Source organism: Stegodyphus dumicola, chromosome 10, assembly GCF_044657685.1.
Source record: "Stegodyphus dumicola isolate Sdum_Otavi_A_Nest chromosome 10, ASM4465768v1".
Classification (NCBI taxonomy): Eukaryota; Metazoa; Arthropoda; class Arachnida; order Araneae; family Eresidae; genus Stegodyphus; species Stegodyphus dumicola.
In genome coordinates, this window is record NC_140777.1 from 15,705,288 (window position 1) to 15,724,127 (window position 18,840).

Consider the following 18,840-nt stretch of genomic DNA (forward strand, 5'->3'; position numbering starts at 1 on the left):
CTTGCTAGCTTATTCGATATTTAGGGGCCAACTACTTAGAATCTTCATAGTCTCGGTTATATCATTAGTTAAATTTTAGTTCTTATATTACTTTAAGTTCAAGCCCAAGGGAAAGCTTTGCTGTATGCTCTGAGAAAGGAGCCAACTGTTCAATTCTTATTTTGAATAATACAGGGTAATTAACTTTTCTTGAGCTTTTACTCCTCTGTTCCCAAACTCAAGTGATTATTCACTCATCTTTTCATAAGGTTCCTACACATTTAGCTGTTAGATAAAAGAGTGAAATCCCACAGTGTATTTCAATAATATACTTTTTGCTTACATAAAATACTTTCCTATTTGTGCACGTATTTTACATTGTTACTACAAATCAGAATCATATACTGAAAAAGCTAGGTGAAAAAACATACGAGGGGGGACAAATGTGCAACAAAATATGATATATTTAAACAGCATTTCTTTGCTAATTACAAAATTAATTACTTTAGTCTCTGTTTCTTCATCAATTTTCATTCATTAAATAATATTTAAGTCATTTCAAATTGCACAATTAATATATATATATATATATAACAAATTTAAAAAGCAATATTTGAGTGAAGATGGTTATGCCACTCGGGAGAACTATGTTTATGTTCCTTATACAAGGTTCCGAACTTTGGAGGAATTTAGTCAGGCTTTTATTTAGCTGTTCAGTTTTTTAGTTAAAGAATATAAAAAATGACATTTATTCAAGTTTGGGTATTTATCAATATTTCCTATACTTTTTGTTATTTAATTTATAAAACACATTCTCTGTCAATGTCAATCTAATTAAATATATATTTCAAGTTTTGGAAAGGAGGAAGGGGCATGACTTTCTACTGATGGTGAAAAGGATGCAAGGAGCAGAACAGGTTGAGAACCACTGCTATAATAGATTCATAAACTAAAACATTTTTAACATTTTTATTGTTGAAAGAAGATAAATTTATATACAAGATGAACTGCATTTGACACTTTAAAACTCGGAACATGAAACACGCTTTATTGGGCTAAGGTGAAACAGGAAATGAAACTAATTTTTATGGCAAGTAAACAACTAGTTAAATAAATCAAAGGCATGGCTAAATAAAAAAGGCAGGGAAAGTGTAATCTTTAAAAGAAGCTATGTATGAAAAAGTCACTACAATTGCATTGAAGTAATCAAGAGCTTTCAATTTAGGATGAATTTTTCATATTAATAAGCAGAAAACAAAAAGAAACACAAAAGATTAAAAAACAAAAAAACCACCAGTAATGTCTACAAAATGATAACCAACTATTAACAAACACAAATAATGATGAACACTGAGATAATTCTATTTCAGCTAATTTAAAATATGCAATAAATGATCTGGAACACTTTTTTAAAACTTTCCTCAAAACTGTGATACGGTACAAAGTCTGAGATCCAGACTTTGGCGATTCGGGAGTTTTCCAGCATATTAGATCATCAGTTTAAATCTAGTATGATGACATGTAGAAATTATAAAATTTTTTAAAAATGAAATCATAATTTATGAAATAATGAAGTACTTATGATCTAAAGGGTATCAAAATTTACGAAAGAAAAAGTTTAATATTTATTTTTTTATTTTATTAAACATTTCTTTCACTGTAAATTGTTTAAGTTGCTTCATTTCTGTGCTACAGTATAAAGTCCGAAATCCTGACGTCCACGATCTGGAATGACCTAAAATACGAACCTCAAAACCAACAACAACGTTTTTCTCTTAGGCTTTACGCATGTGCATTTGATTCTCCCATCAATGCATAATAAAAAATCTGGAGAGTCCCGATTCTTAATTTAACTTCGACACCTTGTTATTGAAGAAACAATCATTTTAGCATAAATTTGTACAGTCAGTAATTTGGCTCCGTTGCTGCATATCTGCTTGGCACACATCTCAAACCAAAACATTCCACATAGATACATCGTTGATCTGACGCCAACATGGTGAACCATTGTTTATTAAACTTTCCTTTCATCACCGCATGTATATCAAAACATAGCAACTTGAGTAACGACTCATGTAGCGATGCGTAGAAAATTTTTTTATGTTAGTAATTGAACAATAAAGGAGTATGGTAGCCTTTTATGTTGACATTATGCTTGACATTGGCGATGATTACAGATTTAAGTTAAATGAGTTAAAAAATGTTGATGAGGAAAAATTTAACAATAATTTCTTTCCATATGCTAAAAATAGATTTTGTTGGTGATACTCACAGACCCAAAGATTACATTTAGGGCTATTTGAATTAAGCATAACTGATCTGTTATTCACAAAAACCCAGAACCAGCACCAGAGCTCGTATGGGCGCATCGAAAATTTAGGACCCACAGAGATAGCATCAGGCAGTAAGACATCTAGCACTGGCCCTCAATAAGCTTAAGTACATGTGGGAATTTATTTATTCAGAACTCTGATAAGCCTTCAGCATGATCAAGAAATAGACATAAGTATAATAAATAAATAAACTAATACAATTCAGGCTTAATTGTCTTAGTGTGCGATAGAAGGAAGATATAATTTAATGGAACAACTTGTTGTTAGTTGCCAAGCTCATGATACATAGCCAAATATGTATAGTAAAGGATAGCTAAATTTGATGATGATAGCTGCCAATTTTAAAGGGTTTTGGATATTGCAAAAAAAAATTTTTTGTGAAATTTTCCAATTAACGGATTTTGTAAAGAAATGAGGAGAAGCCGTAATAAATGAAGATGATATAAAAGAGGTTTTTCATTGTGATGACAATGCTTCTCAGTCATCAATCAATTAATGAATGGTGAATTTTGTAGTATGGTTCTAGATCTAAAAGATATTGCTACCAATAGTGAAGAAAGTGACAGAGAAGTTACTGATAACAAGAAAATTTCGATTGACAAGTTAGTTAAAATTCTCGAAACAGCAGTTACAGGATTTCAACAATGTAATTAAACAAGAAATGATGTCTGTCTACAGAATTAAATAGAAAGTATTAGTACAAAAAATGAAGCAACTTAAACCACTTACATTGAAAGAAATGTTTAATAAGGTAAACAAATAAATACTAAGCTTTTTTTTTTTTTTTTTTTTTTTTTTTTTTGTAAATTTTGATACCCTTTAGATCTCAAATACTTCATTATTTCATAAATCACAATTTCATATTTTTAATTTTATAATTTCTACATGCCATCTTGCTAGTTTTAAACTAATGATCTAATAATCAAGACCCAATAACACACCGAGCAAATACTAATTCAGAACTCAAACAACAAAAATCAGCAAATTCATTTTCAAATTTATTTTCAAATTTTCACAGGACTAGTTTCAATGGTTTTACCAAACCACCATCCTCGGCTGCAAACGCACAAATGAATGAGATAAGATATAATGATTAGATAAGATAAAAAAGCCTGGACAGAAAATAAGCTTGTGGTGCCATCTGTTGATGAAACCAGAACTAAAACATAATTTCTTCAAAGGCCGAAGGCAAAGATGGATTGGAATTAGGACCTTTAACTAGAACGGAAAAAAAAAAATTTTAAATGTGAAATGCCTCTAGAAAATCCAGTTCTCCAATGGAAGATGTTTTTTGAATAATTTTGGCAGCAGAAAAATTCAAAGTGTGATTTTCGGACCAACAATGTTGGCCAACAGAAGACTTCTGTGTTTCCTTTTTTCTAGCATATGCCTCATGTTCCTTGACACGAAATTTTAAGGCTCTCTTAGTTTGGCCAATATACGAGGGCTATCCAGAAAGTAGATTACGTTTTGGAATAAAAAAATAAACAAAGTATAGGAAACAAATTTTATTATATACAGATGAAAGCCACACTCAAATACTACTTTTCTACATAGTCACCATACAAATTAAGGCATTTATTGTAGCGATGTACGAGCTTGGAAATTCCTTCGTCGAAAAATTCGGCCGCCTGCGCCTTCAACCACTTCGTTACCTCTTCTTGCAGCTGTGCGTCGTCATCAAAACGCTGCATAGCCAGCCACTTCTTCATTGCTGGGAATAGGTGGAAGTCGCTCGGTGCCAGGTCGGGACTGTACGGCGGATGAGGAAACAACTCCCACTTAAAAGATTCAAGAACTTTACGAGTGACATTTGCCGTGTGGGGCCGGGCGTTGTCGTGAATCAACAAGATCTTAGAGCTCAACATTCATCTGCGCTTGTTTTGAATTGCTCTTCTGAGTTTTTGGAGAGTTTGGCAATACCTTTGAGAGTTTATTGTAGTGCCTCTTTCCAGGAAGTCCACCAAAATTACACCTTTTCTGTCCCAAAAAACAGTCGCCATCATCTTCCTTGCCGACATTGTTTGCATGCATTTCTTGGGTTTTTGGGGAGAACTTGTGTGCCCCCACTGCATTGATTGCAATTTCGTTTCACAGTTCACATGTTTCACCCATGTTTCGTCACCAGTAACGATGCGATCGAGTAAAGAGTCACCATCCTTATGGTAAGCGTCCAAAAAGTTCAACGCTGCAGCCATTCGCTGATTTTTGTGGTCCTCTGTCAAGATTTTTGGAATCCATCTTGCACAAAACTTGTGGTAACCAAGCTTTTCGCTGATGATTTCGTGCAACAAACTTCGCGAAATTTGTGGAAAACTCAAAGAAAGTTCCGTTATTGTGAAATTTCGATTTTCACAGACTTTAGCATCGACTTTTCCGAGAAGTTCGGCGGTCACTATGCTGGGTCTCCCACTTCGATCTTCGTCGTGAACATTGGTTCGGCCATTTTGAAATCTTATGACCCACTGACGCACTCCACCTTCAGTGATAATGTTGTCCCCATACACTTCACGAAGCTGCCGATAGATTTCTATCGGTTTACAGTTTTTTGCAGTCAGAAACCTTATTACTGAGCGCACCTCGCAGCTCGCGGGATTTTCAATTAATGCAGACATTTCAAACCGTCACAGTATCTGAACGGAGCACAGCACGAACCTCTCACTAGCACGGCTAGATGCAGACTGAGCTGCGCAACGCTCTGACCCCAAGATGGCCGCGCTAGCCCCGCCCCTAGCGGACACAGACGGAAACGTAATCTACTTCCTGGATGGCCCTCGTAAATTAAACCACACTGGCAAGGAATCCCATAAATACCTCAGGAATTCATATCTGGAATGGGGTCCTTGAGTATGGAACTCAAGTATGGAACATGCAAATAAATAAATAGAGCTGAAGTCTGGATTTTAGATCATTCTGGAAGAATTTAGACATCCAGATCTCCGACTTTGTACTGTATAAAATGAGTTTTAAAACAACACTGCATCTAACGATCAATGTCCTATTTTACTGGATCCTGGAATCTTCAAACAAATTGATTCATTTTAAAGTTATAAAAACAAGATGCATATGATTGCATAAAGAAAATCAAATGATCTCTCTAACAGTACTGCATTCTAAGGGCAGGAACTATTTTATAAGGGCAGGATATATTGTATACAAAGGCAGGATATATATTTCCTGCCATCAGAATAGAGGAAATAGAGAAAAACAGAAAAAAAGGATAATTGGGAAGGGGGGGAATACCTAATTTAAGACTGTACAACCATTGCAATATCATCATTATAAAAAGTAAATACAGTACAAAGTCTGTAATCCAGACGTCCATTATCTGGAATGGTTTATAATCCGGACCTCAAAGACACAAACTTTACGCATGCATGTAGAGAATGTGCATACATTACGCATGCGTGTAAAGAACGAGAATACATAATGCATGCACGTAATGTATGCTTTACGCATGCACGTGTTGAAAGAAATGTTTAATAAAGTAAACAAATAAATATTAAGCTTTTTTTTTGTAAAATTTGATACCCTTTAAGATCATAATTTCTCTTTATTTCATAAATTACGGTTTCATATTTTTAATTATATAATTTCTGCATGCCATCTTACCAGATTTAAAATGATGATCTATAATTCGAAAAAAAAACCCTAATCTGGAATCGCTGAAGTCCCGACAAGTCCGGATTACGGACTTTGTACTGTATTTTTTATTAACTTGAGCGATCACGTATGAAACAGTCAGATCAGTGATTACCAAGTCTGAATGCTTTTAAAAGCTACTGAACTGAGTCTTTTGAATTACATATTTTATTACATACATACAGAATAAAGAAATATTTTGTTATTCGTTTACAAAAATCTGGAAAACTAATTTCCTCTTCATTTCAAATGCATGCACTTAAACTCTTTTCAACAGAGTGAAGTATCAAGCATTTTAAAATGAATAAAGCACTGCTTTCCATCAAAACAAGAATCTGAACATAATGAATAGAAAAATGTGACTAACTCTTTTGATCTGGCGCACCTTTTCAGGCAGAGATGAAATAGCATTCCCTGGGGTTTGAGCTACTTTTGGTTTGCGTCCCCGCTTCTTTGGCATCGTCATTTTGTTAGCACCTGTGACATTACTACCCGTAGTTTGAAATTTATTTTTTTTAGCTGTTGAAGAAGTAGTAGCAGTGGTTGTACTTGGCATGTAAGAACTGGCAATAGAAGCTGTCACTTCAAATGTAGGTTCCTGTTTTTTCATACAAAGATCCAAAGGAAAGGATAAATTTGGCTCTTCTTCAATAACAACATCACCGCACAAACCAGAATTGACTTCAGGAGACACAGTTTTGGATGGTGTTGGTAAAACTGGAGAAGAATGAGCAGGACTAGGAACTGGTTTCACTGTGTGGTTGAGTGGGCCACTTGAAGGCAGTGAGGTTTTTGGAGTTGCAGATATCTTTTTAATCTGCTAAGAAAAGGATTTAAGTTATTTTAATAACACATACATACACATGACAAGGACTTTAATCAAAATAATAAGTTATATAAGATAATCTCAAAATATGCAGTCGCCAAACTGGAAATACGAACACTACGAAAAATATACACCACACTGTGTTGCCACTTGAAAAGATCTCCATACTGGCTTAAATTTGCTTTATAAAACAGGATTCAGATTATTGAATTATTTTATTGTGATGATATGGTTCTGATGTAAAATATATTAATATTTAATTAATCTAAAATTTATGTTCTTATGCTAATTTCATTTTATAATTTTCTTACCCTTCATATTGAGAAAATATTTAGCACAGAAGGAGAGCTTTTATCAATTAATTGTGTGGAAACAACTTGGTAATGTATTATATATTTATGGAAAACGAAATTAAATACAAATATTAGCTGACTAAACATTACTTTGTAAAGGTCTACAAATGATTAAGTTAATTCAAGTAAAATGAAATTCAATAAAAAAATCTGACGTGTACACCACATGACTTCCTCGCACGGAATATTAAATTATATGCATTTTTTCTTGCATTTCATTTAAACTTATTGGATTAAATTAAATCTACTTCGTCGATAAAGCATAAACCACAACAGAATAAATGCACTCTTTAAAATTCACTATATTTGTTTACTATAGCAACACTCTGGCGCTAGGTTCACTTAACAGCATTACATTTCATTCATATTATTATAACTCAGAATGCATATAAATTTATATCACATGAAGAATTATCTAATCGTTGCCACATGTTCTATTCAAATACTATAATAAATCTAGAACAATGTATAAAATAAATTAAGCAAAGAAAACAAAAAAGAAACAGTTCTTAACAGACGGTTCAGTATTTGCCATTCAATTAATTCAGTTCTCACTTCCTGACAAGCAAAAATACATAAATATTCAAATATCTATATTCAAAATTACGAGGTAAATCTTAAACAGTTATTTCCTTGAATAAATTCTACAATGGATTAAATATGATTTAATTTGCAATAATTAAAGAAGGTGTTATCTTTGTTGTTGCGAAGCTTAGTTTCTCTAGATTGGCAACAAATCCACTATTTTGCCAAATTTGAAATGTAAACAAACATGTCTGTCATCGCAAAACTAATTAAGCTTAGCTGCACTTAAACAACTTTTTAAATTGTTGATAACTCCACAAATATAGCATGCAGATTTACTAAAGGCATAAAAACCTTAACTGGAAGATAAGAACAACATAATTCAATCATTTTTAAAGCAGAAAATGCACAACTTACAAACATATAAGCGTCAAGAAACTGAGATCACTGAACCGGTTAACAGAGTTGCTATATATACATATATTTATATACGTTTGGTGTGGCCAATTGCAATTAAAATATGAGGTGCACATCTACATGTTATAGCAGTCCTATATACAAAATTTCCACGTTCTGAGGCTACTAGTTTTGAGTTATGTGAGATATGTATGCACAGATGCCACGAAAAATTCTCTTCAGAATTCCTTTTAAATCAGTTTTATAATTTTTTGGGTGGAAAAGAGTCGTTTATTCTGTCCTTACGTAGAGATGTCATGCAAAAACATCATTAAATTGCGTTCGATAGCGGTCGAAATGGATATTTTCGTTGAAATATGATGCCTGAAAATTTTCGTAATTATAATACTTCCTTCTTACTTTGTACAAGGAAGTAAAAATTATGCTGAAAGTCACCAGAAATAGTGGAATAAATTTGCACAATTTAAATTTCACTATTTCAATACATTACATTCAATGCTAAAAAATATTCCTTAGTAAAAGCTAAAAATTAAAAACTGGGGCAAATAAATCTTCATACTATACTCTGTTACTTTAAAATATGCATTTTAGGGCATTGATTCTCCCCTCCCCGATTTGTGATCATTACTTGTGTCATCATCACTACACAGCATTTATTCTCTCCACATCATCTGAGGATGTAGTCAGCCTTCATTTGTAGAGTCAACCTTCATTTGTCAAATATCTTTGTATGCAGTCGAAAGCTAATTTAGATCTGACAACCTATGTTTCAAATTTAATCACTTAGAATCCATTTTTATTCTGATCTTGTTTAAAAAAAAGTTATACAATCTAGTCTCAATTATCTGGACTAATGCCAAGAAAGTATGTAACGAATAATTAAAAAAAAAAGGATAATCCATCCAAATTGTAAATTTTCATGCATACTATATATATATATCTCTTAAAAAAATCAGTAATTACTATGTTTTTGAGAACATTTAAATAATTGTCAAATTTCACTGTATATTTTTTGAAGTGCTATTTTATCATTACTGTCTTTGTCGATGAAGTTCAACAGAGTTGCAAAAGTCATTGTTGTTTTGAGATTGTAATGTCAGCATCTTCTTTAATCATATTTTCAGTGCCACTTTCTGTCTCTTCTGTTTTTGTGACATTTGAAATAATATATGCATCACCCCCACTTTGAAAGACCGGCTCAGTCAAATTGCCATCGAACCATTCCTCAATGTTTTCCCAATCGCTATTTAAAATTTTTTGCACAGAACTTCAATTGTTGCCTGGATTTCTTAACATTAAGTAAATTTATGGTTTCTATATATTAAGAAGAGTTTTTCTCCATGATCAAACCAATGTTATTGATTTTACTTTTAACCACGCTTTTGCTACTCTTACCCACAGCATTGAGTGTAAGCACCTAACCACAGATAATCCACACCTGGATAATCAAAAGCACACTGTATTTGACTAACTAATAATGATAGTTTTCTCAATATTAATTAAAGAACACATATTTAAAATAAAGAAATATATTAACCAAAAGCAAAATACATAAATTTACAACTGTATAAGTTTTTATTAATTTATTCAGCTATCTCATAATTAAAAATTAAAACCATGTAGCAGTACTTTAATCCATAATATTTATTTGTGTACAGTGCTACCAAAGCCAATGTAGCATTTTATAATATTAACTTATGATCATATACATAATCTATTTTATGACAGAATTGACTGATGATGATGCTTTGCAATTAGTTTTAAATGCCCGAATAATTCAATATTTTACTGCATTATAATTTGGTTCAGAGCAGAACTGAAACATGCTGAATGGAAATGGGGAGAAAAAGTGAAGAGACTCAAAACAGTTTTCTGCAGCAATTGTTCAAATGATTATCAGTCACATCAGATATAAAATAACCTTGAAACTCCTATTTTAAAGTAACAGATTATGGCGCAAAAGTCAACTGTACAATACAAATATATGCTTATAACCAAAGACAAATCATCAAGCTATCTCATACAGAAATATGTTAAATAAGAGTTTAAGATGAAAGAATCCATTTCAGAGGAAGATGAATATAGAAGCCACCTTTTTGTCCCAAAAAGGTGGCTCAGGAAGTACAATAATATTACACCTACAAAGAGAAGAAAAGATGCATCACAAGCATTGACATGTTAACCTGGTATTTGAATCAGAAACTAATACTAAAATATTTGGCCTTTGCCAGTCATCAAATCAGATCACAACATAAAAATTAATGTTTTATAGCTGAGCTGGCAATTGTGTATTGAATAATTTAATGTTTTTAACATAAAACACATGGGTAGTTCGAGATTTAAACTCATACTAGATTGAAATAAAGATTAGTAAAATTACTTAACTAGGCAAAACATATGAACACTATCAACCAAATCTGATTCCAAATTTGACCTAGACAATCCAGAAGACTGGAATCAGAAATTCTCAAATCCCCGTACCTCTAACACAAACCCACTGAAAGATTGAAGTGAAAAATAGAAAAATTACAATTAAAATTCATCTAACCACAATTGTAAGGGTAAAATGACACATAATATATTCTATGGGCACACAAACAAAATTCTCTTAATTTTCCTGTATCAAATCTAAACTGGTAAATAAAAAAAATTTGAAAAGCATCTGACGTTCATATTTACCAGTACTTTCATAAAACAGTATTAAAATGCATAAAGTTAGATATATGGGACTGCAATTCTTTTCACATCAGCAACTGGATTATATAAGATAACAGAAAGCATCCTAGGGCTAAAGGTGGCTTTTCCAGAGGACTTTTAAAGGGAAACTGGTTTCCAGTCACATTACATACACTGAAAATCAGCAAAAATATCCATACATGTTTGTCAGAATTCAAATGCAGTTTTAACTACTAGATTTCAATGGGGTTGCTAGATGGTCAGTGATAACTTTTCAAAAAAAAAACATAAATTATAACACATATATATCTTAATGTTTATTTCAGCAAAATAAACTCATTATCAAATGCATATTTCAATAAACAAACATGTTACTGTAATGAAAGTTTATACATTCTGGCCAAATTTGCATAACAGCTGAGACAGATTATGTTCTTACTCAACTTCTTTAAGCCCATTCTTACACAAATCTTTAATATTGAGGCTAATTGCTATACAGTTACGACACTTAAATATTTTAACAACTAGTTCAGTTCTTAAATAAGAGATTATTAGCTATCAACTAAATGGCAGTAAATTGCCTAAATGAATATTACAGTTTCACTTTTAACAACTGATTCATCCAACTAAAAATATATTCAACAAAATGTGTATAAACTGGCTGAATCTGACCAATTTTACTTCCTTGTACGAAGTAGAAAGGAAGTATTGTAATCGCGAAAAGTTTCAGGCAGCATATTTCAAAGAAAATATCCATTTTGACCGCTACTGAATGCAATTTAACGATGTTTTTGCATGACATCTGTACATAAGGACAGAATAAAAGACATTTTTCTTCCAAAAAAATTATAAAACTGCTTTAAAATGAATTCTTAAGAGAATTTTTCGTAGCGTCTGTACGAACGCATGTACGTACGTACGTATCTCGCATAACTCAAAAACGAGTAGCATCAGAACGTTGGAAATTTTGTATATAGGACTGTTATAACATGTAAATGTGCACCTCGTATTTTGCTTGCAATCGGCTGCAAAAAATGTATATTAATATATACATATATATATATATATATCCACTTTGTTACCCGGCTCAGTGATCTCAGTTTCTTTACTCTTATATGTTTGTAAATTGTGCATTTTTTGCTTTAAAAATGATTGAATTATGTTGTTCTTATCTTCTGGTTAAAGTTTTTATGCCTTTAGTAAATCTGTATTCAATATTTTTAGAATTATCAACAATTTTAAAGTTGTTTAAGTGACGTTAAGCCTAATAATTTTTTTGATGGCGGCCATTGCTTGTTTACATTTGAAATAGCAGAATAATGGATTTGTTGCCAATCTAGAGAAACTTAGCTTTGCAACAACAAAGATAACGCCTTCATTTATTATTGCCAATTAAATCATACTTAATCCTTTCTGGAATTTTTTCGAAGAAATAAGTGTTTAAGATTTACTTCGTAATTTTTAATACAGATATTTTGAGTTCTTATATATTTTTGCCTTGTCGTGAAGTGAGAACTGAATTAATTGAATGAGAAATAGTCAATCGTCTGTGAAAAACTTTCTTTTTTGTTTTGTTTGCTTAATTTCTTTTATACATCGTTCTAGCTTTATTATAGTATTTGAATAGAACATTCGGCAACGATTAGATAATTCTTTAAATGACATAAATTTTGTGCATTCTGAGTTATAATATGAACGAAATATAATACTGTTAAGTGAACCTAGCCAGAGTGTCGTTATGGTAAACAAATATAGTGAATTTTAAAGAGAGCATTTATTCTATTGTGGTTTATGCGTTGTCAACGAAGTAGATTTAATTCAATCCAATAAGTTTAAATGAAATGCAAGAAAAAATGCATATAATTTAATATTCCATACAAGAAAGTCATGTGGTGTACACATCAGATTTTTTATTGATAGTAAATTATCTACAAAAAAACCATTAAAAATTTCTTTTACGTGACCAATTATTAAAGAAGCAAATAATTTGGGAAATTGCCAAAATATATATGTAAAATCAACACATTTGACTGCTGATGTTCTTTAATCTCATAAAAGCAGTCTGGAGCAGGCATATTCCAAAGCAAATTACATTTTATACATATGGCTTCTTTAATTAATGATGGCTGTATGAGAGATATGGTGAATTTAATCATTTTTTCAACAGGAGCTACTATTCTTAAGAGTCAAACATTTTAATAGTTTGTTTTGGCTTATTTGATAATGGCAAAGCATGTGAGGGCTGTCTGCCTTCACATGCTTTGCCATTACAGAAGGGTTGCTTTCACGGAGGATTTCTAAGGGAAACTGACTTATATCCACGTTACATAGGAAGGAAAGCCCAAAAACACTTATGCAGCCAGCTAGTTCGCCTGGAATCAATGCCAGGCTAAACTCCCAGTGGTCCATGACTTTACCTCTTGGCAACTGGTGGGTCTATTTTAAGAGTTATCTTTTACTTACTATTTCAACTTTCACACATACATAGAGTATAAAGTTTGTAGTAAATAATTCTTGAAATTAATGATCACCAATTATGACAAACTCATTATTTTTACAAACACCAAAATTATGGTTGCTATATGACATGCAAGGTTCTTTCCTTTCGTACCAGTCATTATTTAGCAAAATTCTAGGTTTTAAATGTTCTTCCCCTCATTCAAGTTGTAAAATTTGATCTATAAGTGTGTGAAGAAAATGTCTATTCATAGAAAATTATTTTGGAATGCATTGACTGAATGACAGTCTTATATCCCCTCAGTGACAAGAAGTTTGTGTCAAATTATGGTATGAAATGCCCTGCATATTATAAGACAGATGTTTTGTTTGGCAATGTGTGAAACATGGCATGCACTGATAGCCATGGATTAATGTAGGTATTTTATGTCTAGAAAAACTCCTGCGCATATTATGAAATGCTGAAACATATTTTTATTATTATTATTATTTGGTTTGTTAATCCAATGGCAGGCTCTTGCCTATTCAGGGTAGGGCACGTCTAAGGCCAGAAATGGTGGCCATTTTATTGTGCAGGCATCTAATAGGCAGCCATCACTGCCTCCTTTGAAGGGACAAATAATTACAATCATGCCCTCTCTGAGATTCGAACTCAGGCCGTTTGGTACCACAGTAGACAGCTCTCTTAACCACTATATCACCTGGGTGGCTGAAATACATTTGTGGTAATTAAATTCTAGTGAAATCCACAGAAGTTGAAGAACAAGTCAAGCATCAGCTACAAAAAAGTCAACAAATTCTTTTTGCAGTAAATACAAAGTTATACTACAGGTGTTCTTGACATCAAAAGAAATAATAGTCTTGAATTTTAATTTTGGAAAGCCAAGTCATAAATTTTGTTAATAAAACAACACAGGCCATTTCTGGTTTGCATACATTTTTAAAATAAAATATCCCCCTCACTAGAATCATTATAATTTGCATGGCCTAAAATCTTGTGATTTCAACTTGGTCCCTGAATTAAGGGTCATCTATCTTTCAGCATAGAAGACTTAAGAAATGCAATGCTGGCTGAAGAGAAAGTCATTTCAAAGGCTTCTGAAATCACTGTAAAGACCTCTCTCTCTCTACTACAGTAGACACAAACCTGCTCTTGTAAAAGGATTTTACTTTAAAGATGTGCTTTTAGCATTGTACCTATGACAAACTTGAGCTAACTAGCCCAGTTCTCAAGCTCGAATAAACGAATAGTTACAATAGTTAAGCTTTTCTGGTCCTCTAATCCAGGGGTTCTGAACAGGGGGGAGAACCACTGCTCTAATCAGTATCAGCATTCCTGAGAAACTCTGGAAAATTATTGTATGGAATTCAACTATTTTCAGCAGAAACTGGGTAATTTTTATTATTTTATTCACAATATATGAAAAAAATCAATATGAACTTTATGACAATCCATAGTTTAATATTTTAAAAATCTTTACACCTTTTTAATTACCAAATAACAGCAATTCACTGATATTGATAATATAAGGAATTTTAAAGTGAAATTACTCATCTATTTGTAAAGAAGATTTATTTGTGCAAATTCTGATGTCAAAAATTTTCTATAATTAAAATATGGAATTGGTGAAGAATGCTGATTACATGCTCTCTCTCTCTCTATATATATATATTAGCAAGTAGCAAGCGTTAATAAGTTATTTTTTAACCCTCTGAGTAGCACAGGATTTTAGATCTGTCATGAAGACCAGTACTAAACAGCACTTATTAATTTAGTTTGTATAATTACTTATTTTAGTCTGCATAGTTTTCATAAACTTACATTCATCAAGATGATATTTAAGAAAGTAAGAAAGCAAATTACCATAAATTATAAGCTAATATATACCAAGTTACTTCTGATAACCGGATAAACCCGGTCATAATGCTCAGAGGGTTGATACAGTTTATCTTGCATGGTTTTAGGAAACTGACAAAAGTGATGCCAAAATCCATCAGATTTAAACTGTTTCAAAACTTTAAAAGGCTGTACACACTAGGTATATCCTAGATAACAATATCAAAGATCACAAAAAGCAAAACCAAACACAAGCCAGTAGCTAACATGTTTAGGTACCATTTCAGATAATATAAGAAGATAAATTGAAATAAATTATGTCTATTATTATCAATAGAAATGCTAAACTTAAACAATAGAATGCTAAACATTATCAATAGAAATGCTAAACTTACATCTTACATGCGATTTTAACACAACCCAATTTTTAAGATTTCTGTAGTTTTAGCTCTTTTAAATTAAAGAAAAAAAAATTTTTTTTTTTTTAAATCAAAATGCTCTAAAGCAGAAGCACTAATGAAAAAGAGCCATTAAATCTGGCAATTTTTCCAGAGAAGATACACTTCATATCCATGTACTTCTCCCAAATTCTCTCGTAACACAACAATTTTAAATTTCTTTCACTGTAAAGTTAATTACACATATTTTCTTTTACATCTATGTAAGCATATCCTTAATGCCTCTTTGCAAAGTAAATCTTTGGCAAACTACTTGATTCTTAACATCATTTTGATTACTTAAATATTACAGTACAAAGTCTTTAATCCGGAATCGTCGGGACTTCGGCGGTTCCGGATTAGGGGTTTTTCTGGATTATAGATCATCAATTTAAATCTGGCAAAATGGCATGCAGAAATTATAAAATTAAAAATATGAAACCGTAATTTGTGAAATAAAGAGCAATTATGATCTAAAGGATATCAAAATTTACAAAAAATACTTAATATTTATTTGTTTACTTTATTAAACATTTCTTTCAATGCTAAGTTGTTTAAGTTGCTTCATTTTATGTGCTAATACTTTCTCTTTAATTCTATAAACAGACATAATTTCTTATTCAGTTACATAGTTCTGCTGTTCAAGTCCTGTAATTGCTGTGCTGAGAATACCGACTAACTTGTCAATCGCAATTTTTTTCGTTTTCACTAACCTCTCTGTCACTTTCTTCATGCCTTTATCCATTTTTTTGCAGCAATTCCACTTTTTGTTTGCTAGACATCGAAACATGCTTTCGCTTTGTAGATCCTTCGGCAGCTGCAGAATCGGAAACTCTTTTTGACATAATCGAAAGTTCAAGCTTACTTTTTATAGAATTGCTCTAACAGTCTGCAAAAAAATAATAAGCCGGACCCAATTAGAAGATTAAGAAACAATGCAATCTGCAACATTAATTGAAATAGATAATTAGATAATTTTAGCCTAGCTTATGCCATCTGTTATACATTAAATGTGCGTAAACGCTATGCATGCACAAAAAGTTTGTAGCTTTGAGTTCCGGATTAAAGACTTTGTACTGTATAATTAATTACTTATCATTACTTATGCCCATGCATACATATATTTAGGGAACCAAGATTGAATTTTTATTCGTAAAACCATTGTTGTTTTATTACTTAATAAATTTGATTTTTAATACCAAATGTATCATATTTATGCTAATAAAATAAGGCAAATTATTATCAACCCCTTTCCTTTTATTTTTAAGGATACTTTTCTGCTCTTAATGTCCCTTAATTTTAATTTTATATATTCTCCGATTCTTAAGTACATCATTATTTGATTCCACATTTCAGTTTGGAATTTATATCAATCTTCTGATTTCTTTTACCTTACTAATGATTTAAGTGTATTTAGAATACTTTCCCCACATGATCTAACTAGACTTTGGGGGGGCAGGGCAACAGATGATGATAATGTAGCCCCCTCTTTATTATTTCTTAACCACCCTAACCTCTCGTTTCTCTTAACTTTAACCTCTTTATTATTCACTGTTTCTTAAACCTTAACCACTTTTTTTTAGTTATAAATTATCACTTTATTAATACTCTATATCACTAATATAAGCAAACAAAAATACTTTTGATAAATGTCTCCTTGATGTATGTGATTATATGCTACTTTTGATTCCTGTTTAATCCTATTAAGTCAATTAGAAAATGATATCCGAAGCTATTTGATGTCCTACAGTGCATATTATGATATATATGCGATATAATTAACATAAAATGTTTTACTAGCAAATTATTCAGTACACTTGGATTACAAAAATCTCTATTTTCTAACTGTTACGAAAGAAAACTCATTAATTATTTTATCAAGGTTAATTTTTTTAGAATGTATTAAGTATTTAAATTTTTAGAATTTTTTGCAAATATTTTTTTTATATTAATTTCAGTTTTAAAAACGATCGTGCAGCATTAGCGATATTCACAGGAACCATTAAGTTTATGAAACATGCTGTGCATACATCAGGAAAAACTCAACGAAACTGAACTGTGATTATCAGCAATTCTGCTTAAAAAATGAAAATTAAATATTGTTAATCAAGTTTAATTTTCCAGAGTTTTACAATGAAATATTGAATTTAAAAAAAAAATTCTCCTCACTTAGGGGGAGCTGGGAGTAATTATGGCCCTACTTCCACATAGAAAATTTTGTTAGCTTTTATTTTTTCATTATGCCGCTACCTTATTATTTTTATCTTTAACATCTTTTCTACTTTTGGAAGCTCCCAAAAGAATAAAAGTTACCATATCTAAGCGCAGAGTTCTAGAAGTTAAGGGAGAACATTCTGCAGTTACCAATGACCTTCTTTGATCCATATCTGACCAGCTCTTAGCTTTACCTGAACCAACTTTAGCCTCCGCTAGCCATATTTTGCTTGTGTGATTAAAGAGTGTGAGCCAAAGCTCACAGTGGAACTTGGATAAGTGAACTGAATACTTTAATTGCTTAAATTTTACTTTGAATCTTCTGCTTTGTTAAATTTCACAAGAAATGGCGAGACATATTTTGTATTGCATGAGCTATATAGTTTGTTACGCCTTTACCAAATAACAGCAATTCACTGATATGTTTGTTACCCCTTTTTAATTACCAAATAACAAATGCTAAAAAATGGGGTTAATTTTTACTGCGTCTGAAGCAACTTATCTGGACAGAATGATAAGTCATTTGACTGTCTACACAAAGCCAGAATTCAGCTTTCACTTAAATTCAAAACACACACAGAGCACTTGCTTTGTAACAATAATGCTAAAGTCATATGATGTGGCTAGAAAATATCTGCACAGTTGGCCAATTAAAGCACAATCTGCAGCAACTGCATGTATATACAACACATTAACTCAATGTTGCAGCTATAATTTGATTTGTAAATAAGACAGGAAAAGCCACAGAGGATAAACATTTAGTTTTGTGAGATTTTTATTCCTTAAGCATCAGTTTACAGCATAACATTGGTTTCATGTTTTATCTTCTACAAATACATATAGTATTCATTCAACACTTACATGTGCTTCAGGCTTTTGATGCACACTATCGTGAGATGCCTGCTTCAATTCCTGCACTTTTCGTCTGAGTTCCTGTTGCTGTTTTTTCAATCTTGCTAGCTGTTTCTGCTGCTTCTCTCGTTCTTCATCGTCGCTAGAATCACTAGAACTGGAGCTCGCAGCGCCGGAGCTTTCGGCACCCGAGCTACTACAGCTCGAATCCATGTGGCTTTCACTCTCGGAACCAGAGAACCTTTCACTGGACTTCTTAGATTTTTTCTGAAAGTAAAAATATCAGAATAAG

General features: G+C 31.9%; 1 protein-coding gene across 20 annotated transcripts in view; it reads right to left on the reverse strand.

Moving 5' to 3' along the window:
* LOC118193846 (bromodomain adjacent to zinc finger domain protein 2B-like) overlaps positions 1–18,840 on the reverse strand; it is a 356,880-nt gene that overhangs the window by 107,710 nt on the left and 230,330 nt on the right. For 16 of the 20 annotated variants that reach the window (XM_085824642.1, XM_085824639.1, XM_085824657.1 and 13 more), the window contains 2 exons: positions 18,558–18,815; positions 6,322–6,774 (listed from right to left, as the gene is read on the reverse strand). In XM_085824642.1, coding sequence (XP_085680768.1) covers positions 6,322–6,774; positions 18,558–18,815 — 711 coding nt within the window. The remainder of the gene's footprint in view (positions 1–6,321; positions 6,775–18,557; positions 18,816–18,840) is intronic. The other 4 variants (XM_085824646.1, XM_085824652.1, XM_085824659.1 and 1 more) reach the window with 2 other exon arrangements.